Source organism: Nycticebus coucang, chromosome 3, assembly GCF_027406575.1.
Source record: "Nycticebus coucang isolate mNycCou1 chromosome 3, mNycCou1.pri, whole genome shotgun sequence".
Taxonomy (NCBI): Eukaryota; Metazoa; Chordata; class Mammalia; order Primates; family Lorisidae; genus Nycticebus; species Nycticebus coucang.
Window position 1 is genome coordinate 66,459,254 of NC_069782.1, and position 26,927 is coordinate 66,486,180.

Consider the following 26,927-nt stretch of genomic DNA (forward strand, 5'->3'; position numbering starts at 1 on the left):
CACATGAGGAACTGTATTAAAGGGTCGTGGCATTAGGAAGGTTGAGAATGACTGGTCTGGTGTTTGGCAAATGTGCTACTTCTGGGAGGGCCAGGTGGGTAGGTGGAGGCCAGGGTGAAGTCTGAGAGGTGCTCCTGCTTTTTTGCTGTCCCATAATGAATGTAGGCTCCAGCTTCTCTGCTCTTAGTTCCTGGGAGGAGAGAAGGGCTCACCTCCAGGCCTTGGGCTAAGTGAGTGCACTCAAGACCCTCTAGACCAGGGGTCCTTAAACTGTGACCCGAGGGCCACAAGAGGCGGTGTGATTGTCTTTCTTCCCATTTTGTTTTTTTACTTCAAAATAAGATATGTGCAGTGTGCATAGGAATTCATAGTAATTTGTTCATAGTTTTTTTTTAAACTATAGTCCGGCCCTCCAACGGTCTGAGGGACAGTGAACTGGCCCCCTGTTTAAAAAGTTTGAGGACCTGCTCTAGACTGTCAGCAGAAGCTAACCTCTGCAGGATGGTACCCTGGCATGACTCCGGGACCCCTCCCAGAATCTCCTTGTGGCAGGCAGCGTCCTGGGATAGCATGGCTCACATGCTTTCCTTGGAAAGTGAAGGGAAGAGGGGAGAAGGCCTGGGAGCCTCTCTGACTGCATCCCTGGTTCCTCCTTCCCAGTCAGGCCTCAGTGAGATGACTCCTTCTGTAAGAACTGCCACTGGGGTGTTTTGAGGAGTGTGTTTGCTGCTGGCCTGGGCAAGGGCTCCTGGCCCCTTTTGCCCAGACCTGGTTCTGGAGGAGTCCTCCTCTTCCCGGCTCCTACTCTCTTTCACTGCTGTCTGCTCTCACACCTACCATTTCTGTATTTCTGCTCCTTCCAGCAGTCCTGCCATGCACAGCACCCCCAACATCCTCCTGCAGCACCCACAACTCTTTTACCCCCCCACCTGTGTGTTGTTTCCCTAGGCTGCAACAAATCACCAATTAAGCAGCCCAGCTGCAGGACAGGGAACAGCTGGGAGGCACTGTGTGGCTGTGGGGAAGGCTGTGCACAGCTGGTGGGATGCTCCCCCACCCCCCACCGTGCCAGCTATCAGGTGGCACACAGCTGCCGCCAGATAACACCTCTGCTGGCAGCTGGGAGTTCGCCCTTCCCCCGCTTCTTCCCTCTGCAGTTAAGAAGGCTCTTATTTCTCTGTTCTGCAGCCCTCACACCCCCACCCAAACTGACTCTAATTGTCCATCAAAGATAGCCACTCTAGAGATCTGTCCCAGCTCCACCTTATCCCTGTCAGCCTGGGCATAGCCTTGAAGCTCAGCCCAGGACAGGAGGCAAGCTCCCCAGGAGAATCTGGCCCACCAGGGGCCTTGCATTTTGTCCTGTTCTTTGGACACCTTGCCCACTGGGCAGAGATGACCTTAGTTGGCAACACGAGACTCCTAAAGGCATAGCTCAGACAGGCTGCTCTCTAAGCCCATTTCCTGCTGAATGTCACCCTTACCTCAGAGTGGCTGCTGGGTCCCCTGGCTGGGGCTGGCTTCTCCCCTCTGGCTCTCCTCCAGGGCCCACCTAGGCTTGAGCAGCTGGAGGACTCTCTAGGTTATCTAGCCCTATCCCTGCTCTCTTGGGGACTGCATCCCTCCTGAGGGCCTGTGCTTTCCCTTCCCCAGAGGGAGCCTTGAGCTTCTTCCCACTAGAATTTCTCATGGCCCAGGGCACCGCAGCACAAACCCCAGCCTGTCCCTCCCTGGCTATCACGCTGTCACTTGGGTTCCTCCTGCATCCTTTCTTTGATGCTGAACCTGCATCCTACCCTTTCATTCTGTTACCTTCTTGTCAGGGATAGGCTGGGCCCATCATCCCTGTCCTGTGCACATAGCCTCACATTTCCCAGGCCTCATTTTCTTCTCTAGTCAGATGCACCCACTAGTTGGCTCAGATTGAGATCCAGAACTGGGCAAAGGAGTTAGAAGGGAGCCTGGCCCGAGGAAGGGGAGGCCTGGAGGGACCCAAGGAGAGAAGGAGAAGAGCTGCTGGCTTCCTGCCTTCCCTGCTTCCTCCCTAGCCCAGCTAAACCTGCTCTGTGTTGCTGCTTCCTCCCCCCAGGCCCGGCTTCTCTAAAGAAGTCAGGAAAGCTGGACTTCTGCAGTGCCCTCTCCTCTCAGGGCAGCTCCCCGCGCATGGCTTTCACCCACCACCCGCTGCCTGTGCTTGCTGGAGTCAGACCAGGTGAGAAATGGGGGGCCCAAAGGGGGGCAGTTGGGAAGGTGGCTGAACATTGAGGGGCAGGTGGCCAGGTGATGTGGCCAGAGCTGACCCCAAGTGACAGCCCCAAGCAGGGCTTGGGGCCATAGCAGATGGGCATGGGGTGGCAGCAGGTGGGCATGGGCGTGGGCTCTGCTCCACGGCAGCCCTTTCTGGAGGACTGGGCCCAGCCTGGGGTTGCTCACTTGATTCTTGAGCACCCTCCCACTTGTTCCTCACTCCGCGTGTGCCTGCGTGTGGCACAGGCCTGTTTTGAGACCTCCCCCAGGCCAGCTAGGCTCTCCTTTTGTCCCTCCAGCTCCATAGCACAGCCTTCTCTCTGGGCCTCCTCTCCCTTAGCCTATGGTCTGTCTTCCCAGCATGACCCAGGTTGGGGGGATTGAGTAGCTTTCTCCATGGAGCCTAGTGCCTGCTCTGTGTCCTGGGGCCAGGGACTCCCTTCTCTGGGCCTCCCTGCCCTTGTCTAGAAATGAAAGGTTGGGTCTAGGGGACAGGTGGTGCCTGGGCTGCTCTGCAGAGAAAGGAGCCACCCCATCCCTTGGGGGCTGCTCTCTGGCTTTATTGTTTCTTTCTTTTTTTTTTTTTTTGAGACAGAGCCTTAAGCTGTTGCCCTGGGTAGAGTGCTGTGGCATCACAGCTCACATGGTCCTGGTCTACCCGCAGTCTCTGGGCTCTTCTGTTGGACATAGAGAACAGGGAGGTTTACCTCCCAGCTTCCTCCTTAGGGCCTCCTGGCTGGGAGCCCAGAGGCAGCCAGAGCTGGGGCAGGGTGTGGTGGCTGAAAGGTGGGGGCGGGGAGCCTGGGCCCTCTGCGCAGGCAGCAGGAGGGTGGAGGGAGACGGGCCAGGCTCCTCCGGCTCCAACTCAGCATATATGAACTCCAAGTTTCCTCAGCCCCCTAATGAAACTGAGAGCAAGAGTGAGCTGATTGGAAACAGACGGGAGGGGGAAGAGCTGGGGCCTGCATTGGGGTGGGAATTGCATGTGTGAGGATGCGTGGTGTGTAAGAGTGATGGGACTGAGCACACGAGTGGCAGTGGCTGGGTGCACACAAGCTCATGCTCAGGAGATGTGTCAGGTATCCGTGTCTTCATCCAGAGCCCCATGGAGCCATCTGCCTCCTCCAACCCCTCACCCAGGCTCTCAGCAGGGCCGAGGCCAGGTTAGGGTGAGGGAGGCACTTACTGTGGGCGCAGAATGGCAAGAGGGGCCTAAAACTCAGTCATTGAGATAAATGATTTTCTTTTTTCTGAGACATAGTCTCACTCTGTCACCCAGGCTGGAGTGTAATGGTGTCATGATAGCTCATTGCAGTCTCTAACTCCTGGACTTAAGGGATCCTGGGACTGCAGGCACGTGCTACCATACCCAGCTAACTTATTTTTATTTATATTCATTTATTTATTTTTTGGCTGGGGCTGGGTTTGAACCCACCACCTCCGGTATATGGGGCCGGCACCCTACTCCTTTGAGCTACAGGCACCGCCCTTTATTTTTATTTTTTATAGAGACGGGGTCTCACTATTGTTCAGACTGATCTTGAATTTCTGGGCTCAAGTGATCCTCTTTCCTCGACCTCCCAAAGTGCTGGGATTGCAGGCATGAGCCACCATGCCCAGCCTAAATAATATTTTAACACAATTATTTATTTATTTATTTATTTATTTTTGAGACAGTCTCACTATGTTGCCCTTGGTGAGTGCCATGGTGTCACAGCTTGCAGCAACCTCAAACACTTGGGCTTAAGCGATTCTCGTGCTTCAGCCTCCCAGGTAGTTGGGACTACAGGCGCCCACCACAATGCTGGCTATTTTTGTTGTTGCTGTAGTTGTCATTGTTGTTTAGCTGGCCCAGGCTGTGTTTGAACCTGCCAGTCCTGGTGTATGTGGCTGGTGCCCTAACCCCTTAGAGCTATGAGAGCTGAGCCATTAACATAATTTTTAAATTTTTTTAACACAATTTTTTAAAAAATCAGAACTATTTTGCAAAAAAGAGTATGATAAGCATTAACATTTGAAACAAAGACAGGGTCTGACCTTACCTTATCTATCTCACCCTGGTTTTGATTAAACTTTATTTACAAAAACAAGTGGCTGGCCTGTAGACCTTAGTTTACCCATTTGATTGTACCTTTTTTTCACATGACATGAAAACATTATTGATCTCAATGACTGGCTTTTTTTTGTACTACCTTAACTTTTGTACCTGTGACAAGTGCCTCACTTGCCTCACCCAGCTTCTGCACCGTCCTCCCTCTTCCTTGGGACACTCAGCCCTGTGACCAGCAGCCTCCCTCTTTTTCCATCTCCACCCCCTCTGCTAGCTGCCTTCTTGGCCCTGACACCCTTTTCTCCCTGCCCGCGTGCATGCAGGGAGCCCCCGGGCCACAGCGTCAGCCCTGCACTTCCCCTCCACGTCCATCATCCAACAGTCGAGCCCGTACTTCACGCACCCGACCATCCGCTATCACCACCACCACGGGCAGGACTCGCTGAAGGAGTTTGTGCAGTTTGTGTGCTCGGATGGCTCGGGCCAGGCCACTGGACAGGTGAGTCCAGAGGGCCCCAGGAGCCCTGTTGCAGCCTCATCTTTGTGTCTGTCTGTCTGTCTCAGAGGGTCTGAAAACCAGGAGCCCACCTGGTGCTGGAGCAGCAGGGAGCTGGTAGTACCGAACGAACAAATGCCTGGATTTTTCTGGGTCTGGAGTAGGGGTAGGGGTTTGGGCACTCTTTCGGGACCTGTCTGCTATGGTCCAGAGTGGGGGCAGCAGCTGGGCCATGTTACTTAGGCTCCTGCCTTTTCTGTGGTCCTTGTTCCCTAGCAGGAGCGAACCTATGACCTATCCAGCCCGGGCCTGGGCCTCTGCTTCCCAGCACCCCTCTCAAACCTCAGGGCTGCAAAGATTTGGTAGATTCTAGACCACAGTTGCCCAGTCTCAACACTCTTGACATTTAGGTCTATTTGTTGACTATTGTGTGAGACTATCCTGGGCCCTGTAGGGTGTTGAGCAGCGTCCCTGGCCTCTGCCTGTTAGGCACCAGGGGCCTTCTCCTCAGGTCTGATGATCAAAAACGTCTCCAGATTTCATTATGCCCAGGAGGGCAAAATCATCCCCAGTGAGACACACTGTGGAGAGGGAAGGCTCTGGCCCACAGAGCTGCCATGGAGACTCCTGTTGGCAGGAGTCTTAAATAAGAGTTCCCAGGACAGTTCCATTTCCAGAGCAAAGCCTTTTGCTCCTCAGCCCAGGGAGACAAACTGGCTTCCCATGGAGCCCTTCTCCATCAGCAGCAAGCAAAAACTCAGGGCTACTCAGCATAGGAATTATATCCCAAGAAGTGCTGGGCCAGAGATGACCCATCAGTGGGGCAGTGGTTCTTGCTCTGGCCCTAGGGGACTACTTCAGGTTGGGACATGGTAGTCTCTAGAGCAGGGGTCCTCAAACTTTTTAAACAGGGGGCCAGTTCACGGTCCCTCAGACCGTTGGAGGGCCAGACTATAGTTTAAAAAAAAATTATGAACAAATTCCTATGCACACTGCACATATCTTATTTTGAAGTAAAAAAACAAAACGGGAACAAATACAATCACACCGCCTCATGTGGCCCGCGGGCCGCAGTTTGAGGACCCCTGCTTAGAAGTTCTGGAGCCTCAGCAGCATGCTGCTCTATAAGAAGCCTTAGCTCCTCTCCAGCCAGCTGTTCCAGCCTGGAAGCCCACTGTGAGAGGCCAGGTGGGAAGGATGCTCAAAGGGCTGTGGCTGGGAAAGGTTTTCCAGAAGCCCACGCCAGAGGCTGCCCTCTACCAGCCGGCCCAGTGCTGCCTTGGCATTTGCGAAGTGCTGGAGTATTGATTTGGGGTGGAGCTGTGCTCACCCTCCTCAATCTGTTGGGAGCCAGTCCTCTTCCCTCCCTCCTGCTTGCCCTCCTTCCACTCTTCTCCATGTCTCCTTTCCCTCTTTGCCTTGTGAGGGTTTCTCTTGTTGACTCTACAGCTCCTTAGCATACTTATAGCTTCACCCAGCTCTCTGGACAAGCTCTGTCCACTTCTAGGTTCATGGAAGGAAGAGCAAACCTGATCCTTGACAACCATTGTGTTTCCTTCAGAGAGATACTGGCAGAATCCACAGGGAGCTGCCAGCCCTTGCCCCAGCCCTTGTAGGAAGTGGGATCTAGAATATAGGCAAGGAAGGCTGGGAGCACTGCCTTGCCTTCTTTGTCACCTACAGAAGTAGAAGGGGTTTGGAGTCAAAATCAGGCTGGCCTAGGGACCAGGTTAGCTCATGGAGTCACATCTAATCACAGACCTCTTGAGTTCCCTAGCTGTCCTGAGAGCGGCGTCCTAATCCTCCCCCTTGACTTGACTGTTCAAGATTGAGGACTCACTTTGCCTAGAAGGTTCCTTTCTTGAGGCAGCTCTTGCTGCCAGTAAACCATGTACAGAACACTGCAGACAGGAATACAAATGGACAGGGGGTACAGTGGCCCAGCCTGTAGTCACAGCTGCTTGGGAGGCTGAGGTATAAGGATCTATTAAGCCCAGAAGTGTGAGGCTGCAGTGAGGTATGATCATGCCACTGCACTCCAGCCCAGTCTCTATCTCTAAAAAAGTAAATTAGGAAAAAAAAAAAAAAAAAAGAACATAGGCACCTGATTAAGCAGGGAGTCTGGCCAAACCAGGAGTAGCATCTCTGGGTTTCTTCTCGTGGCCTATCATGCTGAAGAGAGGAGGAGGAAGCTCTCCACTAGCTCTGAGAGGAGGCTGGAGACAGCACTATGCTGTGGAAGAGGCCAGTGCTAGCTGCACAGAGAGCCAGAAGCCCTGGGCTCTGCAGCTGACCCAGTAACAGGGAGTGGTAATGCCAGCCTGTGCTTGCATTATAGCCTCTGGTGAGAGCAGTGCTTCTCAGAATGAATGAGAGTCACCTGGAGGCCTCACTGACACACAGATGGCTGGGCCTCACCCTAGAACTTCTGATTCTACAGGTCTGGGGTGGTCCTGAGAATCTACATGTCTTCTACGATCCTAGGTGATGTTAATGCTGTTGGTCAGGGCACACATTTTGAGAACCACTGATCCAGAGCCTATGGGATTAAATTTCTAACCTTCTTGAACCTGAAGTCACAGATCAGCTTGGCAGAAAAAAATAATCTGCATAGAAGAATTTTACAGATACTTGCAGAAGGGCTCCTGGGCAGCCCTATAGCCAATGCTTGAACCCCAGGGTAATGCCAAGGCTGAGTGGAGACACCACTCAGAGGAGATGCAAAGGGCAGAAAGAGGATGCCTGGTTAGCTGTGTTTCAGGGCAAATGAAGAGACAGCCCAGCAAAGACGATGGAGCAGCCACAGGGCCTGATGGGAGGGTGTGACTGGGGCTCAGCCTGGACCACCAATGCTGAATGGCCAGGCTCGCATCTAAAGTGAGGGTCTATACCAACCTCTAGGTTCCTTCTAGCTCCTACTCTCAAAGTTTTAAAGCAGTATGATGCCACAGGACTTTGAGATTTTTACACCCTTCACTTGTATACCAATCAGAGCTGAGACTTCCCACTCCAGTTGGAAGTTACTTTCAAAAAACTGAATGTTGTAAATCAGCAGGTTTCAGTGTCCAGCCATATCGGGCTGGGATTAGTCTTACTGGTTGGGATTAGCAATTTAGATACTCCTGTGGGAGAGAGACTCTGAAGACGTAAGGGAGGCAGAGGCTGCCATGTGGTAGCAAGGGCTGTCTTAAAGGCCTCTGTGTCCCAGCTTCCCAGAAGAGTGAGCTCAGGATGCCCCCAGAGAGTAAGTGAGGCTGTGACCTGTCTGGATGGGACCATTCCATTTCCTGCTCTGATGAAAGAGTGAGATAGGAACCAGACAGGCTGTGGAAATGAGGGAGAGTGTTGCTACTTAGATTTCCATGTCACCCCTGCACAGCTGGAAGAAACCTCTGCACTCTGCCTGTGCTGTTGCCTGAGACTGAAGTGTCCCCTTCCAAAACGACACCCAGCATAGAAAGTCTCCAGCCCAAGACACAGATAAGGACCAGCACAGCCACTGCTGGTCTTTATCAGGGGCTCCTGAGAGTTGGCACCCTCAGAGTGGGCAAGAACAGTTGAGTGAAGGAACCATTTAGAGGGCCAGTGTGTCAGACCTGGGTGCTGGTCATTAAAGGTAAAGGACAGTGGGAGGACAAATCAGAGTACGGAAGGGTGCAGCCAGCACAGGTCAGCCTGGGCGTCCATGATGCTAAAGCACAGCAGTGGAGCCGAGTCACTCCTATGTGGCCAGCGGTACTTGAGTGCTGCACACTTCTGCCAGCTTGTTGGGGAGCCTGAGGGGAGGCAGCCTGCTTCAGAGGTTCTAGTGGCAGTCGAGAGTGTCCTGGAAGAACAGGGCAGAGAGATGGATTGTGATTCAGGGCATCTGGCTGGTCCCCACAGAGGGGACAGTATTTTCTGGGCAGGGCTTGAAGGCTTTGGGAAATGGTCTTCCAGGCACAGGGCTCTGCAGTGAACAGGTGAGCCAGGACTGGCTGATTGACCTGTGTTCTGGAAACCTTGGTTGGTTAGGAATGGGAAGTGCTTAGGGGAACGGGGGATAGAAGCATGGGTGGTGGGAGAACCCTCAGGCTCCCCGGTAAAGGCCTTGAGTGCCCAATTGGGGAGATTCTACCCTGTAGTTGGAGCTGTGTAAGCTTTTGGAGAATGAGAGAAGCCTGAGCTGACATAGATTTGAGGAAGAGGGTTGATGAGCCTGCTGGAAAGGATCCTAGATTCAAACAGACATGGCTGTAAACTCCAGGCCTGGCCATTTGTCACTGGGCAATTTGGACAAGCCACTTAATTGTGCACAACCTTAGTTTCCTCAGTTGTGAAATGAGTAGTCTAGAGCTTCCCCTCACGGCAGGGTCTCCCAGCCATGGCAGTGTTCATGTTTGGACTGAGATCCTTCGTCCTGAGGACCCATTCTGTGAGCTGTAGAGTGCTGAGCAGTATCCCTGGCTTCCACGCACTCCATGCCAGGGCATCCCCCAGCCCCTTAGTTGTGACAACCCCAAATGTCTCCAGACATTGCCAGTTTCTTGTTGGGCAGAATCACCCCTGGGTAAGAGGTGAGAACTACTGTCTTATGGAGGGTTAGACACAACATAAGAAAGTACCTGGTCTGGGGCTGGGCACTGAGAGTCCTGAGTTGATGGGCACACTGTCAGCACATGGCAACCCCCTGCAGTCTCATTGTCACAGTCCAGATGAAATCTGAGGACAAAATGAGGGGCTGACTGCAGACATCAAGAGGTTGGGCACTGTGTGGTTTGCCTGATGGTAAGAGGAGCAGCATGTAGGAACCTCCCTAGGTCTCGTACCTGGGGGACTGGAACTGGGAAAGCAGAGCTTTGTCTCCCCTGGAGAGGAGCCAGTTTAGGGTGCAGGGCTCAGGCCAGGCAAGCCTGGGTTGCTTGTGGGTGGTCATTCAGGGCACCATCCAGAACAGCAGGAGGGATGTGTCCAGATCTCCAGGGAGGTCTCTCCAGGGAAACTCTGCTTGCAGAGGCAGGGGAGCCTGTGCCTCTTCCTTTGGTGCTTTCATTCCCTGAAGCCAGAAGGCTGAGTCATGCAAGGCTACACATGAGCCCTGGAGGAGGAAACTTGAGTTTGAAGCAAATAAGGGCATAAAGGACAAGGACTGGATCCTGTGGCCAAGCATCCCTGACTTCTGAGGGCGTCTACAGGGAAGAACCTCCCAGGAACTGGAGCTGGCAGCGATGGATTTCCCTCCCTGGCTGCTCTTCAGAGAACAGGCCAGCACCCCACTCCTCATAGGCAGCAAGGACTGAGGCTATGGGAGCTCAGGGCAAGCTCCCCAACTTCTGGTGGCCTCCCAAGACTGTGCAATGGGGTAATGCTGGCCTGTCTGCATTCCTGGTTGGGTCAACCAAGCCCCAACACAGGGGCCCTGAAAAAGAGGCATACATGTACTTGTGAGGGAAGCTGGGGTGGGGGACGAGCTGGCTCATCTTTCCTGCTGTAGGTCTTCAGGAGCATGAGAGTCCTAGGTGCAGTCGCATGTATTTGCTAGGTGGCACATTTTTGTACTTAAAACATATTCCCAAAAAAGAACAAACCGTCGGACACCCCCTCTTCCTCCCTCCCACAACTTCAAAAGAGAACTGAGAAAAAAAAAAAAAAAAAAAGAGAAACACCTGAGAGACCAAATAGAGGCCTCACACCCTCATCCATCCTGGGCCTGGATGAGAACCCAATCCTGCATCTTCCACCGGGAGCGCCCGCTCTCAGGAGCGAGCTGGCGCGGCTGCGCAGGGGAGCGTGTGTCTGTGTGTGATGTGCCTTCATGCGTCACTCTATTTATGTTGTTCGCAGCCCAACGGTAGCGGCCAGGGCAAAGTCCCGGGGTCATTTTTGCTACCGCCGCCGCCTCCAGTGGCCAGACCTGTGCCCCTTCCTATGCCTGATTCCAAATCCACCAGCACTGCCCCAGACGGCGCCGCCTTGACTCCATCACCTTGTAAGTGGACGATGAAACCGAAACCACAACGCCCAGCATCCCCGGCCTATCCAAACAGTCTCTACTGCAAAAAGAAAAACCTACCCCTACCCCATTGCCAAAGCCCCCCCAAGCCACGGAACCTCCCATCTGGACAAGATCAGAGCTGAGCCCCCCAACCACAGCCTCCCTCCCGGGCCTCAGTTGCACCAGCCAGCACCCCATAAGCCCCTTGCCCGCTGCTCCCAGCCTGGGCTCCTGGCCCAGGCCCCTCTGGGGGGCGGGAGGGACAGCACTGTGGGCCTGCCCGGGGTGCTGGCGGGGGTGGGAGGGGGCGGGGAGGCACAGCCATGCCATCTTCATGCCTGATTGCTGTTTTTTTGTTTTTTGTTTTTGTTTTCAATTTTTTTGTTGTTTCGTTGTCCCCCCACACACACCAAGAAAATCAAATGTAACCACAAGGCGACGCCACCACCATCCCTTTTTTGCCTTGCCCCCCTCACCTCCATCCCTGGCCCTCGGGCCTCAAAAGATGCAGCAGGCCAGCCCTTGACCCTTTCCCTTCAGTCTCACATTTGGTTTCTCGTTGTTCCTCTTTTTTTTTTTCCCTTCCCATCCCGCTCCCCTTCCTCTCTTCAATTCCTTTCCCAGGTTGGATGCTTCAAGAACAAGGGAGGGCTCTGGGCTTTGGCTTACTTCATCTCTGTCTTTCTTTTCTCTTTTTTTTCTTTTAAACCAATGACAAATTTTATCAAAGGGAGGAGAAGAAAAATCTGAGTTGAGAGGCCCCAGGTAGACCCGACGTTAAGGACAGGAGACTGTGTGGGGTGCGGTCTGTGGGGCCAGGGTGGGGGTGGGCAGTGCTCTGGGGGCTGGCAAGCTATAAGTCAGGATGGTGCCGTGGTGAGAGGGTTGGCCCATCTCACACTGCTCTCCGTTCGCGCTGTCTCTCCTCCTTTCTGTGGTTTGAGTTCTTTTCCCCTCTCCATCCTCTTCATGCCATCTTCCCATCTACATCTGCCATAGGACACGTGGTCATGGTCATTGGAGGTGGGCAGGGTGGAGGAGGAGAGCCAGGCTGCCGAGTGGGGGGGCACTTCTGGAGAGAAGTGGACAGAATCTGGTGAGCATAGGGTCCCTGAGTGTGTCTGGTGCAGAGAAGGGGGGTGGGCCTCCTAGGCAACTTGTGATACTCCTTGTCCCCTTTGTGGATATCTTCCCTCCTGGGGATATAAGGCCTGTGCCCTCCTATAGAGCTCCAGGGGACAGCCTAAGAAAAACTCAGGGGAATGTGGTTCCTTTGCTCCCTTGGGCCCCAGGACAGCTGCCTCCAGTGTCCAAATCCTGGGGCTCTGCCAGCCTTCCAGCCTCCTCTTCCTCTGTTGCCTTGGCCCTAGGACCATAGGCTGTTGGACCTGAAGCATCAGTCAGAGAAGGAGGATGCCATGGGCCTGAGCCTTGCCACCCCTGGGCCCTTCTCTGACCCTGTCCTACCTGCCTCAGTCCTCTGGTGGGTCCCCTTTGAGCTTCCCAATCTATTGCCCAGTCCTTGGGCCTGCTAGGGTGCTAAGTGGTATAGCATCCAACTGGGCCCCCAGTAGGACAGGGAGAGGTGGCCTGGCTGAGAATGCCTTCCCCAGCAGGGGGGTGTGGGGCAGCCAAAGGTCTTACCCTCTTTCAGCCCTTTCTTAATGCCTGAGAGGGGCCAGGGAAAAGCAAGAGTACCCATTGAGGGTGTTTGGGGACCAGGGCTAACAACCCCAGCCTTGCCCAGCACCTCACTAGGGGATAGAATCTCATTCTCCAGGGCCCCTCCCTCACCTAGGCCATGAAAGAGGACACCTGGCTGAGGCTGTGGCTGCCAGGGGGTACAGCGTGTACTCCTGGTCAGTAAGAGGATGGGGGGATCCCCATATAAGGGAGGCAGGCAGGCCTCCAGCACAGCTGTCCCTCTGGCCTGTCCTTTCACTGCCAGCCTAAACCCTGGCAGCATGGTCTAACCTAGTCTCTCCCTTTCCCAGCAGCCCAGAGGGGCAGTGCCCAGGCAGCTCCAAAGCCTGACAAGGTCTCTCCCTCTCTCCCCTGCTCCCCACAGCATTCGCAACGACAGGCACCGCCTCTGCCAACCGGTTTGTCAGCATCGGACCCCGGGACGGCAACTTTCTGAACATCCCACAGCAGTCTCAGGTAGGTCGAGACCTTGGCCACCATCTGGATGTAGGGACAGGGAGAGCAGGCAGGGTTGGGAAATCTTGGTATCAGGGAAGAGTCTGGGGTCCTCAGGGCTAATCAGGGAGAGAGATTGGGGTGGAGCTGGAGGGCCCAGGCTTCTGTGCCCAGCTGAGCCTTCCTCCCCAGGCAGCCCCCAGGCTCCCTGGCTAATCAGCTAATTGGTTAATTAGCTCTGACAGCCTGGGCCCTGGGGAAGGCAGCCAAGGACCCAAGGCTAGAGGCGCTGAGGGCCAGGCCTGGTGAAGGCAAAGATGGAAGCCTAAGGCCTGTCAGGAAGAGTACAGTGCCTGCCTCATTGCCCTGTTCCCTACCCCTCCCCTCTTCCCTAGCTTTGGGTGGGCTGGGCAAGGAGTAGAAGAGGGACAGAGCAGGTCTGGTGGGCTGTGTGCCCAGAGGCTCTGGCAGGGCAGGACTGGCCACTGCCTGGGAGGCCCCTCCCCCAAGTCCCAATGTGTTAGGGGGAAGGCCGGCATGCCAGACCCCTCTGTCCCTGCTCCCATCCCCTGCTGACACCAGTCCTAGTTCTCAAAAGGAGACAGGTCCTATCACAAATAGGAGATAAACCTTATTGCTCAGCCCTCCAGCTGGAGGCCGCTGAACTTGACCTTGAATGTATGTATAGGTGTACATATGGGTGGATGTCCCATGCATGCTTGTCCACACAAAGCTAGGAAGAACTTGTATAGCCCAGTGCCCACTAGGGCCCAGGGAGGAGGACCAAGGTGAGGAGCAGGGAAGAGGCAGCTTTAGAGGACCTCCAGCTTGCACATTTTACAAAAACACCTCCTTGGAGGCTTCCACAGCCCGGGGAAATCTACCTCTGTCCAGAGCCTCCAGGGCCACTTCTCTCATCTCCTGCTCTGCCTTTGCTCTGAGGCCTGAGTCCAGAGAAAGTTGGTGGATGGAACTTTTGTGTGTGGTTTGAGATTTTTCTTTCCTTTCCTCAAAAAAAAAAAAAAAAAAAAACCAAAAAACTTTGTCAAACTACAAACTTCAGAGCTCCCTAGTGGCAAGGAGGGGAGGGGAAGAGAACTTCAGCTCCCTCCAGCTTCCCACCCCCTTTCCCCAGAGTCACGTCTGACCCGTCTGGTTTCCAGGAGCAACCAGACATGATGTAACACCCAGATGAACTTGAACTTGGGGGTGTTGAGAAGAAAAACAATGGCTCTGAGCAGGGGCTGGAGCCAGCCCCCTCCGCTCTGTGCCAGGGAGGCTGAGAGAGCCCTGCTGGTAGAGGGCGGGAGGGGGTGCCAGAGGAAGGGATAGCAGGCGGGCCTCCCCTCCCAGCTCTGGGCAGGCACCAGGCGGCAGCGTTCGATTGCTCCCTCCCTCCAGCTGCCTGCCTGGCCGCCTGCTGCTTTGGTGTGCTGCTCCAGGAACCACTGCTATGAGCCCTCCCCACTCACCCCATTTCCTCCTCCTCCTCCTCTACTTTCTCTGCTCACTTTGCTTGGACGTTTTGAGGCCAAGTCAGAGTTTGAGGCAAGTTTGGGAAAGTTTGGCTGTCTCCTGTGCCTGTTCTCCCTCTTGGGCCCCTGGGCAGGCAGTGCGGAAAGGGGTCCAGGGCCCCTGAAGGCAGCAGATGTCTCTGGAATCCGGGGTAGCGGTAACGGAAGCTGGACAAGCGGGGCTGGAGCCCTCAAGCCTGGGGGCAGGCAGGCAGGCTGTGCGGGAGCAGGGGGTACAGTCGGGGGTGGTTTCCACAGTAACCAGTGACTTTAGCTGATCTCTGGAGCACCAGATGGAGAGAGAACAATAGAATGAGGGAAGAAAAGAGAATTTTAGCAATTTTGTCATTCCCTGGGCAGCGCTTTTTACTTAGTTTTAATCAATTTTGGACCTGGCTCAAGAAGTGGGGAGGAATGAGCAGAAAAAGCTGCTCTGGGCTTGGCAGTAGTTCCTCCATTCCTGGGACCTGTGGGGAGGTGGTGGGGAGTCTACTTGGAGCTGCCTTTGTCCCTAACTCCAGGCCTGGAACTGGAGTCTTCCTTCTCTGAAGAGGGCCCCACAGTCTGAGCACTGGTAGTTGTCTCCCCCTTCCCGGCCCTCTGCTGCTGACCCTGGCTATGCAGCTCAGGAGATCCCAAGGGGGCCAGATAGGACATGTGGGGCCCTCCCTGTCCCAACTATTCACAGCCTCCTCCCCTGGGGGGGAGGAGAGGTGAGCTCACAGCCAGTATACCACCACCTCTCCAGCCTCTGGAGAGTGGTGTGAGGGTTCCCCTTAGTCTCCCCTTGGGAAGAGGATCCCAGAAAGCACCATGGGCTGAACCTCCAGGGAGAGGGTGTCTCACCCAGGCAGTTCCTTGCCCCTGGGCCTGGGCTGAAAGCCCAGAAGCTAGGTGCTGACCTGACTCTCCGCCATCCACTCTGGGGAGGCCTCAGGTCTGGGTTTCCACCTCAGCCTCCCCAGTCCCTAGTGAGCCTCTGTTTGGCCTTTAGTCAATTGACAGGTTGGACTTTGAGCAGGTACTTACTGGAGGACCCTTGCTGAGGGAGGGCAGGTTGCTCTTGAGTGTGGTGTCCAGCACATGGCAGGATTTAGCATTTCTGCCCTCTGGAGTGCCTGGTCATAGTGGTAACCCCAAACCCCCACCTTTCCAGATGTGCTCCATCTACACCAGCCAGTGTGGTAGCCACTGGCCAAGTGTGGCTGTTTACATTTAAATTAACTAAAGAAAAATTTATTTTCTCAGTCATAGTAGCCATATTTCAAGTGCTCAGAAACCACTTGTGGCTAGTGACTACTATGTTAGACTGCACAGAGAACATTCTCATTGTTACAGAAAGTTCTAGATGATCTCTGAGGCTCTTTATAATTTTAAAACTCAGCATCCCCACCTCACAGTGGATGACACCGTACAGTAGTGTTTTTCAACCTTTTTAAAAATCTCACGGCACACTTGAACCTATAGTTAAATTTCTGTGACACTTAAATTATGTTGATTAAAAAAAGAGTAAAAAATATATATATTTACTATACTTTGAACTTCTTTTGTAAATAATTTAATGATTTTTAAAACTTTTTGAGTCACACTAAGATCCTCTCATTCTTGTTGAAATCATTGCCCTATAGTTCCAAACCAGAGCCTGAGGCACAGTCCAGCCTGTCAGCCTAATCTGTTTGACTAAAACAGTGTTTCAGATATTGGAATTTTTCATGGGATTCTGTCTGGACTTCTGGCTTCTTTTGAAAAGTTGGCAGATCTAGCTGCCTGGGCCCTCACCCTCAAGTGGCAGGCTAAGGGATTACTGGTCATCAACGCTGGAGCAATTAGAAGCAATGACTCTGTGCTGCCCCCTGTATTTTGTTTTTTTTTTTTTTTTGAGACAGAGCCTCAAGCTGTCACCCTGAGCAGAGTGCTGTGCCTTCACAGCTCACAGCAACCTCCCAACTCCTGGGCTCAAGCCATTCTCTTGCCTCAACCTCCCAAGAAGCTGGGACTATAGGCGCCCGTCACAATGCCTGGCCATTTTTTGGTTGTAGTTGTCCTTGTTTGGCAGGCCTGGGCTGGATTTGAACCTGCCAGCTCTGGTGTATGTGGCTGGCCCCTTAGCTGCTTGAGCTACAGGTGCTGAGCCTGCCCCCTATATTTGAGTCCTGGCTCTGTCACCCTCTGTGTGTGGTCAGGCTAGGATGGAATGAGTCAGTACCTAGTGTGTGCTCTGTCCTTGGCTCTATTTGTCCTCTGCAGACCAGAGTCTGTGACTGGTCTCAGAGAAGCCCAGGGATGCATTTTCAGGGACCCTCCCCATTTTGCCCTCAGGGTACCACCAGGTGTACCCAGGCACAGTAGATCATGGAGAAGGACCCTCTGACCCACCCCCTGGCCAGAAGATGGGGCTGGGGCCTTTGATGGAGGGCTTTGCCAAGCAGCCCAGTTCTGGTCCACCCTGGGTGTGCTCTGTACTAAGGTGCTAGATGCCAGACAAGGCCCTGTCTGTGGGGAGGTGGTGCCCCCTGCTGGTGTCTAGAGAAGTGACACCACCCCAAGGAGCCTCAGGTTCTTCTTTCTCCAGTGTAGTGTCTGGAGCCCTGAGGGTAGAGGATCACAAGGGGTGAGCTATGTGGCCCCTCCCCAGACCTGGCCCAGCTAAGGACTGAAGCCATGTGGCTCCCCGCCCCCAGCCTTTCAGCCTGTGGGACCTTGGCTGGGGTGTATAGATGAGAATTTCTGCTTTTAATCCAAAGAGAGAAAAAAACTCAGCAAGAAGCTGGGCCACCCCCACCCCACTCCCCAAACCCTTCTGGTTACAAAAGCCCCAGCCTGGCGTCCTCCCCACTCCCCAGGATCCACACAAAAACCTAAACAATTGGAAACATGGCCAGCTCCCAGGTCTGTGCCAGCACTAGCCATGGGGGTCCCACCCGCTGGGCACAGTGCCCACAAGAAGGCCAGCTGGACTCTAGCACTGGGAGTCAGGGTCTCTGCAGGGGCAGGGTTCCCATAGCAGGGCAGGAGAGAATGGGGATGCCCTTCCTCCTCCATGAGGGTCCAGCTGCCCAGCACCTTGGCTGTTCTAGAGCTGGACCCTTGAGAGGCTGCTGGTCACAGGGCCAAGTGGAAGTGAGATGGGACCTGCCCCAGCTGTTCTCAATATCACTTCTTTTTTGTTTTCTTTCAGTCCTGGTTCCTCTGATAAGATCAACAAAAGAACAAAATGAAAAGAAGAGGTTCCTCAAAAGGGGGGAGAAGAAATTTTAAGACATGGAAAAATCCCCCAGCCCAGCCCAGTCCCACCGAAAAGCAAAGATTAGACGTCGTCAGCCACTCAGCCCTTCTCTCCTCCAGCCCGGGGACCCCCGCGGGCCCCAGAAACAGCCCAGTTCTTGGAGAGCCCTCTGAAGGGGTCTCGGTGGAGCTGTGTACCAGCAGGCAAGCAGAAAGAAATAAGCGACATAGACTCTGTCAAGTAGAGGACAGAAAGAAAGGATGCAACTACCTTCCTCCACTGCCCACCCGTCCTGGCCTTCTGGGGAAGGAACAAAGTCCCCAAACAAAGCAACCAGCACAGTTCTGAAGGGGCCTCGCCCCCACTCACACTCTTCCTAGGCGAACCCCACCCTAGGGAGTGTGGAGGACCAGCTTGTAAAGATGATGGAGTGTAGGTCCCGCAGATTCTTCCCCCCAGACTCCGCCCCTTCCTCTCTCATTTTTTGCCCGGGCTCCGGCTTCTTCCTCCAGCTGCTCTGGACCAGGCTGGGAGGACAGCCTCCACTTCCCTTGCCCCACCCTCAGGCTAAAAGCCCCCAGGCGGGCAGGGAGCGACCCCTGGAGCTAGCTTCAGGAGCTCAGAATGGAGGGTGTTCTGCTACCCACTCTGAGCCGCAGGGACAGTTCCCCGGGCCGGACCCCTCTGTACAGTCCGTAGGATAAAGTCAGAATGCTCTCGACGGCCTTGTTCCAGCCTGGGTCAGGCTTCTGCGTCTCTCTCCTTTCAGCCAAGCCTTGAGGGAACGGAGTTGGGCCCCAGGTCGCCCCCACCCCCAGCCCTGCATGCAGGTGTCCTAGCTCCGCCCCATCGGCCCCTGCCCTGCCCCTCACGCAGATAGCCCTGCTGGGGCCAGGCCGGAGAGTGGAGCAGAAAGGGGACCCCGGAGCTGAGCGAGGAAGAACAGGCAGCCGCCACTGCCGTCGCTAAGCCACCACCTGCGCCTAGGTAGGCGTCCTGCTTGCCGACTTTCAGTTCCATTGGAGGGTGTTGGGTGTTGTCCTTTTCAAAAGTGTTTTGGAGCTTTCTGTGCCCCCACCACCACCTACCCGCTACCCCCTCGGCCACTTCTCTCTGGGTTTTAGCTGTAATGTCTTTACTCTTTATTTAGGGGTGGGGCATTGTTTGGGTCTTTTGCTGTTGGAATTGGGAACTTCTCCATTTGAGCAATTTGGGAACAATTTAGTAACACACCACAGGAAGTAGCTCTCCCCCCCCAGTCCCCTCCTCCCCTAAGGGATAGTTGGGGGGGCCTGTCCAGAGGGTCTTCAGAAGCCCCCCTGGGAGGGAGGGGAGCATGAGCACGCCCAGCCCCCTCCAGGGTGTGACTTGGCCCCCCTGGCTTGTCTTTCTGTGCCTTACTCCCTCCTCCTCGCGTCTCCCCTAGCCCCCTTCTCGAGTCCTTGTGCCTCTCTCTTCTCTTTCTTAACTGTATGAAAACACAAAGCACAGGTCAGGATCCTCTGAAAGTCAGTCAATCCAACATTGCACCACGTGTGGGTGGGTTATGGGGTTTATTTATTGTGAATCTTGTTTGTGAGGCTGTGGCCCTGAGCAGGCGGAGAGAGGCGGGAAGAAAGGGGACCGTTTGGGGAAGGGAGGAGGGCCACGACCTGGGGCTAAGGGGGCTTGCACGGGTAGTAGCCTCCTGCCCAGCAGGAAGCCAAGAGGTGGCTGCTTCTAGGGGTAGCTTTTATTGGAAGTTGAGCGAGGCCTCACCCTTCTCAGCGTGGAAGGATCCTAGGGCTGAGCGGCAGTGGATCCCGCGGGGACCTCCCGGGGCGGGGGGGGTAAGGTCCCGGGGGTGGGGGGCCGGGGGGGCCGGGCTTGACGCGCGGTCAAAGTGCAATGATTTTTCAGTTCGGTTGGCTAAACAGGGTCAGAGCTGAGAGCGAAGCGAAGGGGCTCACTGCCCGGCCGCACGCGCCCTTCCCTCGAAGACAGGGCTTCGGGCGCTTTGGGCCCGCGGGAGCCGGAATATGCTGGGCGCCCGCCCGGGCAAGGTCGGAAGCTGCAGGCCAGCTGGGCCCGGGCAGAGCGTGCTCGGCGGGGTTGCCAGGGCGGGTGGGGGGTGGGTGGGGTGGGGCTGCTCCTTTCCCAAGTGGTGTTGTGAGGGGCAATGAGGGCGACAGGAGATGTGGGGACGTGTTAGGAGAGAGAAAAAAAACCCACAAAAATATATATGGGGGAAATGAACTTTTTTTTTCATTGAACCAAGTGCAATGCATCAGAGTTTTCCTATCTTTGTATGTTAAGAGATTGTTAAGAAAAAAAAATTCTATTTTTGTTGTAATGTCCTCGCGGCTCTGGGGACGCTAAAAGAACCGGGCCTGCCCCGCCCTGAGCGGGGATAACGAAAGCTGAGTGTTTTTTCCTTTTATTATTTTTTTTTTGTTCGTTTCAGTTTTTTTTTTTTTAAGTCGTTTTCCTGCGTTGACGAGGATGATCTGGGGTTTTTATTTGTTTCGTCGTTCGTTCTCGGTTTCGGTGGGAGGGCTGAAGGAAACGTTCACATTTAGAGTTTTAAAAAAACACCTCGACATTTAAAAATTCAACCAACACTAGATCAAAAAGGAAAAGGACGAGAGAAAATTACTTTTAAGATAATTAAACATAAAAACCCTGGTGCTTCTTACATTATAAAGTACGTTTTAAAGAACCCACAAACTATTATACATAAGTTTATGAATCAATTAAATATCCTGCACTTGTTAGGAACACGCATATCCCTTTGTTGAGTTTAACGGAACGGGACAGCGGCGTGCACCCAGCGGCTGGGCTGCTCCGGCCGCGGGTCTCCCCGGGCGCCCCCTTCCTGGGGCTCAGCGCCCCTTCCTCGCCCCATCCCCGTTTGGGCACTGGGGCGCGGCGGGGGTCCCCGGCCCCTCCCCCGCAGAGGTCAATGTCAACCAACAAACGTCCTTTCCCTCCCTCCCTCTCCGCCCCTGAGCGCCCTTCTTTGAGCCAGACACCAACTTGACCCTCACCAGCATTATCAGGAGCACGCTCAGCAAGTTGGTAGTTTACCCCCCACCCCGTTCCCAGCGCCCCCCATTCAACATCTCTTCTCCCATCCCCGGCACCCTCCGGGGAACACTGGGAAGGCTCGACGCTCCAGGACAGGACCAGCCACGCTGACAGGTCGCTTTGCCCAGGCCGGTGCCCGCACGCACGCACGCACACGGCCCCGCACACAGTCCCGCCCCGCCCCGGCCCATCCTACCCTGCAACCAGCCCTGTCGACTGCCTTACACACCCGCCCCCGCGCTGGCCGGCCGACCTAGTGCCTTGTTCTCACCCCCGTGCTGGCGGAGCGGACGCCGCGCTCTGGGTCCCAGAGGGGCTGGGTGGCTCAGACGACCCACCGCTTCCCCACCCCGACCGTGCTGGACAGACCCTCCCCCCTCACACACACACACACACACACACACACACACACACGAGAGAAAATAAAGGAGCAATAAAGTCACGAGAATTTCGTCCCCCAATCGAGAGCCCGAGGGGCACCCCAGCCCCACCTCTGCTCCCCCACCCCACCTACCCTTGGGGCGCCCCCCCTCCCGCCGCAAGCCAGCTTGGGCCAGCCCCGCTTCAGCCCCTCCGGGGAGATCCGTGCGCCCGACCAGCACCAGCATCGCGGACCGCAAAGGCCGCCCGTCCCGTCAAACAAGTTTCTTCTTAGGCTAAGAAACGCAGTATATACGAGTATCTCTATATATAGTACTAATGGATTTGGTGTGCTTCCCCCTTAGCGTCCCCTCCCTCTGCTCCTCCTTCAGCCTGGTCTCCCCCTCTCTCTGCCCTCCACCCCGTCTCTGCACTGAGATACATTAAGAAACAAGGGTAGTTTACTGTCTGTTTTGTTTTCTGGGTTTTCAGTGTCCTAGCGGAATGCAAGTAGGCAGCCAGCCCGTCTGTTCCCTCTCCGCCCTGCCCCGCCCTGCCCCGCCCCCGTCACTGCGCTTCTGTTATACCATCTTTGCCTGACTCTCTCCGGCTTCTCCATTGAATGGCTAATGTGTATGTGAAATAAAGAAATAAAGAAAAACAAAAGCAAGTGCGTCTGAGCCTTTGCTGGCGCGGCCATGCGGGACCGACGGGTTGCGTACACTGTGTGGACTCCGCGCTTCTCTCTATGAGCCAGGCGCACGGCAGGAGCCCTTGGTGAGCGTCTGTCCCTAGCATTCCGGGAGGGGGCGCCAGTGAGAAGGGCAAAGGCTCCTCAGCTCCTCCCTAACACCCCCAACTCCCCGCTTCCACGTGACCCCAGCCCCGAAAAAAAAGAGACACCACTTAGTCCGATCACCGCTCTACCATGTTGGATGGCTGACCTCGTCTCTGGGAAAGAGACACTTGCAATGGGCCACTTGCAATAGGCGGTGGGTGATTCTTAAATAAAAGGTCTCTGGGACTCCAGGGGGCGACGGTCACCCTTCCAGGCCCTTGAAAACTTGCCCCGTCGGGGACGTCCTCACTAGGCGAGTTTGCTGGGGATCAGGCGCAGCGCAAGGTCGGCCCTTTCCTGGACGGCCCTGGTCTGAGTCCCCGGTGCCCTCGGGCTCAGAGCCTCGCCGCGTGGGGTCACCGTACCTCCGGACTCACAGCTGATTGCTCCATCTTGATGGGCTGAGCCGCCCCACCCGGGCTGCCGTCGGGGTCGGCGGAGGGCCCGGGCTGCGAGCTCGTGGTCACCTCAGCCTTGCGTACGGATCCCTGGTGGACGCCGTCGACTGGGACTCTGTGCGTTGGCCGCTTGCGGGACCCGGATGCGGTGGGGCCTGCGGTCATGGCAGCCGCCTGGTCGCGCAGCAGCCGCACCAGGAAGCCAATGTATTTCATGGCTAGGCGGAGCACCTCGTTCTTGCTCAGCTTCCGGTCGGGCGGATGTGTTGGCAGCAGCTTCCTGAGCTCCGCGAAGGCACCGTTAACGTTCTGCTGCCGCCAGCGTTCGCGGCTGTTGGTGAACACGCGCCGGGCCACCTTCTGGGGCTGGTGCCCTGTGGATAGGGTTCAAGGTTGGCGCTGAGGCCCAGAGGGCACCCCTCCTGCTCTCACTTCAAGCATGTTGGACCCTCTTGGGGATTTAAGCCCAAGCAGGGGACCGGCGTTTTCTCCACCCAAGCGATCCAAGTGTAGTTACCCCCTTTCCAAGAGTACTTTTTTTTTTTTTTTTGTAGAGACAGAGTCTCACTTTATGGCCCTCGGTAGAGTGCCGTGGCCTCACACAGCTCACAGTAACCTCCAATTCCTGGGCTTAAGCGATTCTCTTGCCTCAGCCTCCCGAGTAGCTGGGACTACAGGCGCCCGCCACAACGCCCGGCTATTTTTTGCAGTTTGGCCGGGGCCAGGTTTGAACCCGCCACCCTCGGCATATGGGACTGGCGCCTTACTGACTGAGCCACAGGCGCCGCCCTCCAAGAGTACTTTTAGACAAGGATCGTCACAGGTCCAAGGTTGGGGACGGCAGGGGCCTGCTGTACCTGTGACTGGAGGCACCTTTATGTCAATGGCTGGAATTCCCTAGAGAAAGGTCCTATTGCTAACTTCCGGGAGCTGTCCTGTGGCCCCTGATTTCTGAGTGTATCTGTTTGTGCCCGGGTGTGCTCATCATCAAGAAAGATCCTCTTGTTGTGACTTTGGTTCTATCAGCATCTTGTGTGGCTGTTTGACTTGTATATCTGATGGCTGTGGTTGTGTGCGACACTGCCATGTGGTTGTGGGTGTGTGGCTGTGTTAAGAGTGGTTTTGACCCTGTGGCTCTCTTTCATGTGACTTTGGTGTGATGCCTGTCTCCTTCATGGCTGTACATTCCAGTGGAGCTGTCATTTTGTGGCTCCCATGCCCTGTTGTGGCATGCTCTGTTTTGCCATGTCTCTTTGTGGTGATGAGGCTTGGCTTGGTGGGTGGTGGTGGTTTTGTGGAGCCTGGCAAGGAGGGCTGTGATTTTGCACATAGGTTATAACATGTGTGGGCTGTCCTCTGTGTGTGCTGGAAGCACCTCTCCTGTACAGACATGAGTCCATGCAGAGATGGCCAGTCCTTCACTGCACCCACACTTACCTTCAGCCAGGTCCAGCTCACAGTGGCTTGGTCTCCGCTTCAGCTGGCTGCTAGGGAAGATGCTGAAAGGTCCAACCGGCCCAATGTAGACACTGTAAGGGGTTGTGAGTCACTAATGCCTTATAGGCAAGGACCCTGGCCCCTAATTCCCCCTACTCCCACCCCAGCTTTCCACTGACCTGTTGAGGAAGGGGTGAGGGTGGTAATGCAGGGCCAAAGCAGGTGGGGTGGGTCCTAGGGCAGAAAGTTGCAGCAAGGGGGGCCGTAGGGTGCTCAGCTCTGTGGTGGGTATGACTGTCCCTGGGGGCCTGGTATGTCCTAGGCTGATCACTGGCACCCCAGGGGGCAACCTGGGGGGTGATGAGCTTTGGGGGCTCACTTCCTCTGCCTGTGGGGGCCCAGGTGATACAGGCTTAGGTGACAAGGTGGGCACCAGGCTGGGGGCACACAGCATCTCTGCCTTCTCAGTCATGGTGGGGCCCACCTCTGCTTGGGCCTGGGGTGGGCACATGGACCCCGAGGTGGGGGTGCTCACCTGTGGGAAGGAAGGAAACGAGTGGGGAGGTGGAACAGGTGCCACCTTCCCACTGGCTTAGCCTAAGAGAGCCCTCAACCAAGGGGGAGGGGGAAGGGGGGGCATTTGATGGGTAAAGGCAGATGGGAGTGGGCCTGGAAGCTGCCAGGGGTCAACAATTGAGGTCATTACATCAGTAGCAGGGTCCTACACAAGACCGTACCCACTGAGGTGCTAGGTAGCACTAAGCCTGGTAGTACTATCTCTAAACTGTTTGTGGCCTCTAAGGGGCTCCGTTGCCTCTAAGCAAATTTCCCTTCTTCCAGAATTCCCTTTCACCTGCAGCTTGGAGAGAGGACAAGGCAGGAAGCCCCTGACTGATCCTGGAATGCCCTGAAACCCCAAGATTGGCCCTGTAACCGACACATCTGAAGATATGATCTTGAGATCCCTCATTGTGACTCTTGACACCATGTGACCTTGGAATCCCTCCAAGATTATCTCTGACCCTTCACTGACCCCTTCCCCAAGGCTGACCCTCTGCACCTTCTTCCCATTGCTTTCACATCTGACCCTGGAGATTCTCAATAATGGCTCTAGCAACCCCCACCCCTGCTAAAAATGTCCCCTTTACTAACTCTGTGATCCCTCTACTGATTCAATGACCTCAAATGCTGACCTTAGGATCCCCAGTGACTCCACTGCCCAGTCCAATCCTCCCTGTGGTTCTGGAATCCCCCACCCATGCCAGCACCCACACTTCTGCAGGCTGCTTTGACATCCTGTTCACTCTTGACTCTAGAGCCTGGGTGTGAGATTCCTGGCCCTCTGCCCTGTTTTCCTCAGGTAGGCTGTGGGGAGGCTGGCCTGGCCCCTCACTTAGTGGTTCCCTGCTGCTGAATGAATAAATGAATAAAAGAATGCAGTCCCCCCCACGCCCATACTCTACCTTCCTTGAATCAGGGCACCTTCAGGCTTTCTCCCCTCTTACCCCAGCGCTGTTCCTGCAGCCTTGTGAGTGCCCTGGCTCTGTCTCATCAGGGCTGGCAGTCTGAGTCAGGATGCAGTTTCCAGTGTCAGGCCAACATTCGCTGTCCTGCTCTGTGCTCCAGGCTGCCCCGTTCTGCCCAGTCTTGGGCCGCACTCCTAGACTCGGAGGGCTGGGGCAGGAGCAGCCATCCGTGGCAGTATAGGTCCCCTCAGGGAAAATGAGTGGCTCCCAGGCTGCCCACCCTCTCCCTGACCTGGCAGTCCGGTTTCCTCCTTCTCACCCCCCTCCGGGCGCAGCAGCCAGAGGATGCTGGGCCAGAGCAGATAAGGGCCTGGCCGCCTGGCCGCGCCTGATAAGGAGCCCGGCTGACCCCGGAGGAAGCCGGAGGGCGGGGATCTCCTAGCGCCAGCCTCTGGGTTCCGCCCCTGGCCAGCTGAGGTGGGCTGGACTTGAGCTGTCACTCCTCAGGTCCTCACTATTCCCTCCTCTAGTTGCTGGAGGGGCCCAGGTCTATTGGGGTCCCTGGCCTCAGCAGGCAACTGGGGGGTGGAGGGAGTGCCCAGATGCATGCACAGGGTAAACTGAGGCAGGAAAGCTGCAGCCTCCGGGTCAGCCCTCTGGCTTAGAACATCCCTTGCCCCAGTGTCAGTGCTGATGGTGAGGGAGGGCCCTTTCCACTCCACTGAGGCCTCGTGACCCAGGGGCCACCTCCTCCTTACCCTGCCTGGTTCCTCTTTTTACAGAACCCCTCCTGGCCTTTCTGTCACCCCCATCTGAGAGTGGGGTGCCTGAGAGGGGACAGTTCTAACAGTCTGTTCTTGGATCCCCAGCCTGGGCAGGTGTCCCAGGCCCTCAGTGCACTACCCACAACACATGTCCAGGCCCAAGAGAGGGAGACGAAGTGCTACAGCTGGGGGGTGGGGGCGGGGTGGAGCAGGACTTCCTAGGGCGCCAGGGCTGGTGTGACCTTGCAGTAGATGCCCCAAAGGGTCCCCACACTTCTGAGCCTCTTGACCACAAGATCACATAGCTCCAACTTTGTGGTTCCTGGCTCTCATCCCACAGCAACTGCATGATGAAATTCAAGATTCCCCAGAAACTTCAGAGAAGGACTCGTTCTGGTCACAGCTGGCTAGGTAGCAGTAGCCACACGACTGCCACCCACCTGGGGCAGTCATACTTTGCCTCCTGTGTATCTGGGGGGCTGCAGGAGCCCCCAAGCAAGCACCTAGCCCTGACATTACCACCACCCTGCCAGGAATGGGGCAAAGCCCAGGACTCCACAATCAACAGATCCACTCCTTTTCTCCAGGAAACCAGTTTTAAGCATGTGAGTTAACCCTACAAGACAGGGTCTAAGATTTGACCCGTTTCTTTTTTTTTTTTTGTAGTGACAGAGTCTCACTTTACTGCCCTCGGTAGAGTGCCGTGGCGTCACACAGCTCACAGCAGCCTCCAGCTCTGTGATTACGTGATTCTCTTGCCTCAGCCTCCAGAGTAGCTGGGACTACAGGCGCTCACCACAACGCCCGGCTATTTTTTTGTTGTTGCAGTTTGGCCGGGGCTGGGTTTGAACCCGCCACCCTCGGCATATGGGGCCGGCGCCGTACTCACTGAGCCACAGGCGCCGCCCTTGACCAGTTTCTTAAGTGGGGACAAAGGTTGCAAGAGGCAGAG

At 55.4% G+C, this 26,927-nt stretch overlaps 2 protein-coding genes across 9 annotated transcripts in view; one reads left to right on the forward strand and one right to left on the reverse strand.

Annotated features, from left to right (window-relative positions):
- Positions 1-21,740, forward strand: part of NFIX (nuclear factor I X) — a 101,921-nt gene extending 80,181 nt beyond the window's left edge. For 4 of the 7 annotated variants that reach the window (XM_053582241.1, XM_053582244.1, XM_053582242.1 and 1 more), the window contains exons 7-11: positions 2,090-2,212; positions 4,621-4,796; positions 10,617-10,761; positions 12,836-12,927; positions 17,599-21,740. In XM_053582241.1, the coding sequence (XP_053438216.1) occupies positions 2,090-2,212; positions 4,621-4,796; positions 10,617-10,761; positions 12,836-12,927; positions 17,599-17,613 (551 nt within the window). In that variant the 3' untranslated portion in view covers positions 17,614-21,740. Of the gene's footprint in view, positions 1-2,089; positions 2,213-4,620; positions 4,797-10,616; positions 10,762-12,835; positions 12,928-17,598 lie in introns of those variants that run through there. The other 3 variants (XM_053582243.1, XM_053582245.1, XM_053582246.1) reach the window with 3 other exon arrangements.
- LYL1 (LYL1 basic helix-loop-helix family member) lies at positions 21,549-25,382 on the reverse strand. Of its 2 annotated transcripts, none has more exons than XM_053582249.1 (4): positions 25,251-25,382; positions 23,925-24,280; positions 23,746-23,837; positions 21,549-22,682 (listed from the first exon to the last, which is right to left on the reverse strand). In XM_053582249.1, the coding sequence occupies exons 2-4, from the start codon at positions 24,254-24,256 to the stop codon at positions 22,267-22,269; spliced, it is 840 nt and encodes a 279-aa protein (XP_053438224.1). In that variant the 5' UTR covers positions 24,257-24,280; positions 25,251-25,382; the 3' UTR covers positions 21,549-22,266. The 2 variants fall into 2 exon arrangements, with proteins under 2 accessions (XP_053438224.1, XP_053438223.1); XM_053582248.1 differs by lacking the exon at positions 25,251-25,382 and adding an exon at positions 25,018-25,126.
- Positions 25,383-26,927: the final 1,545 nt, after the last annotated feature.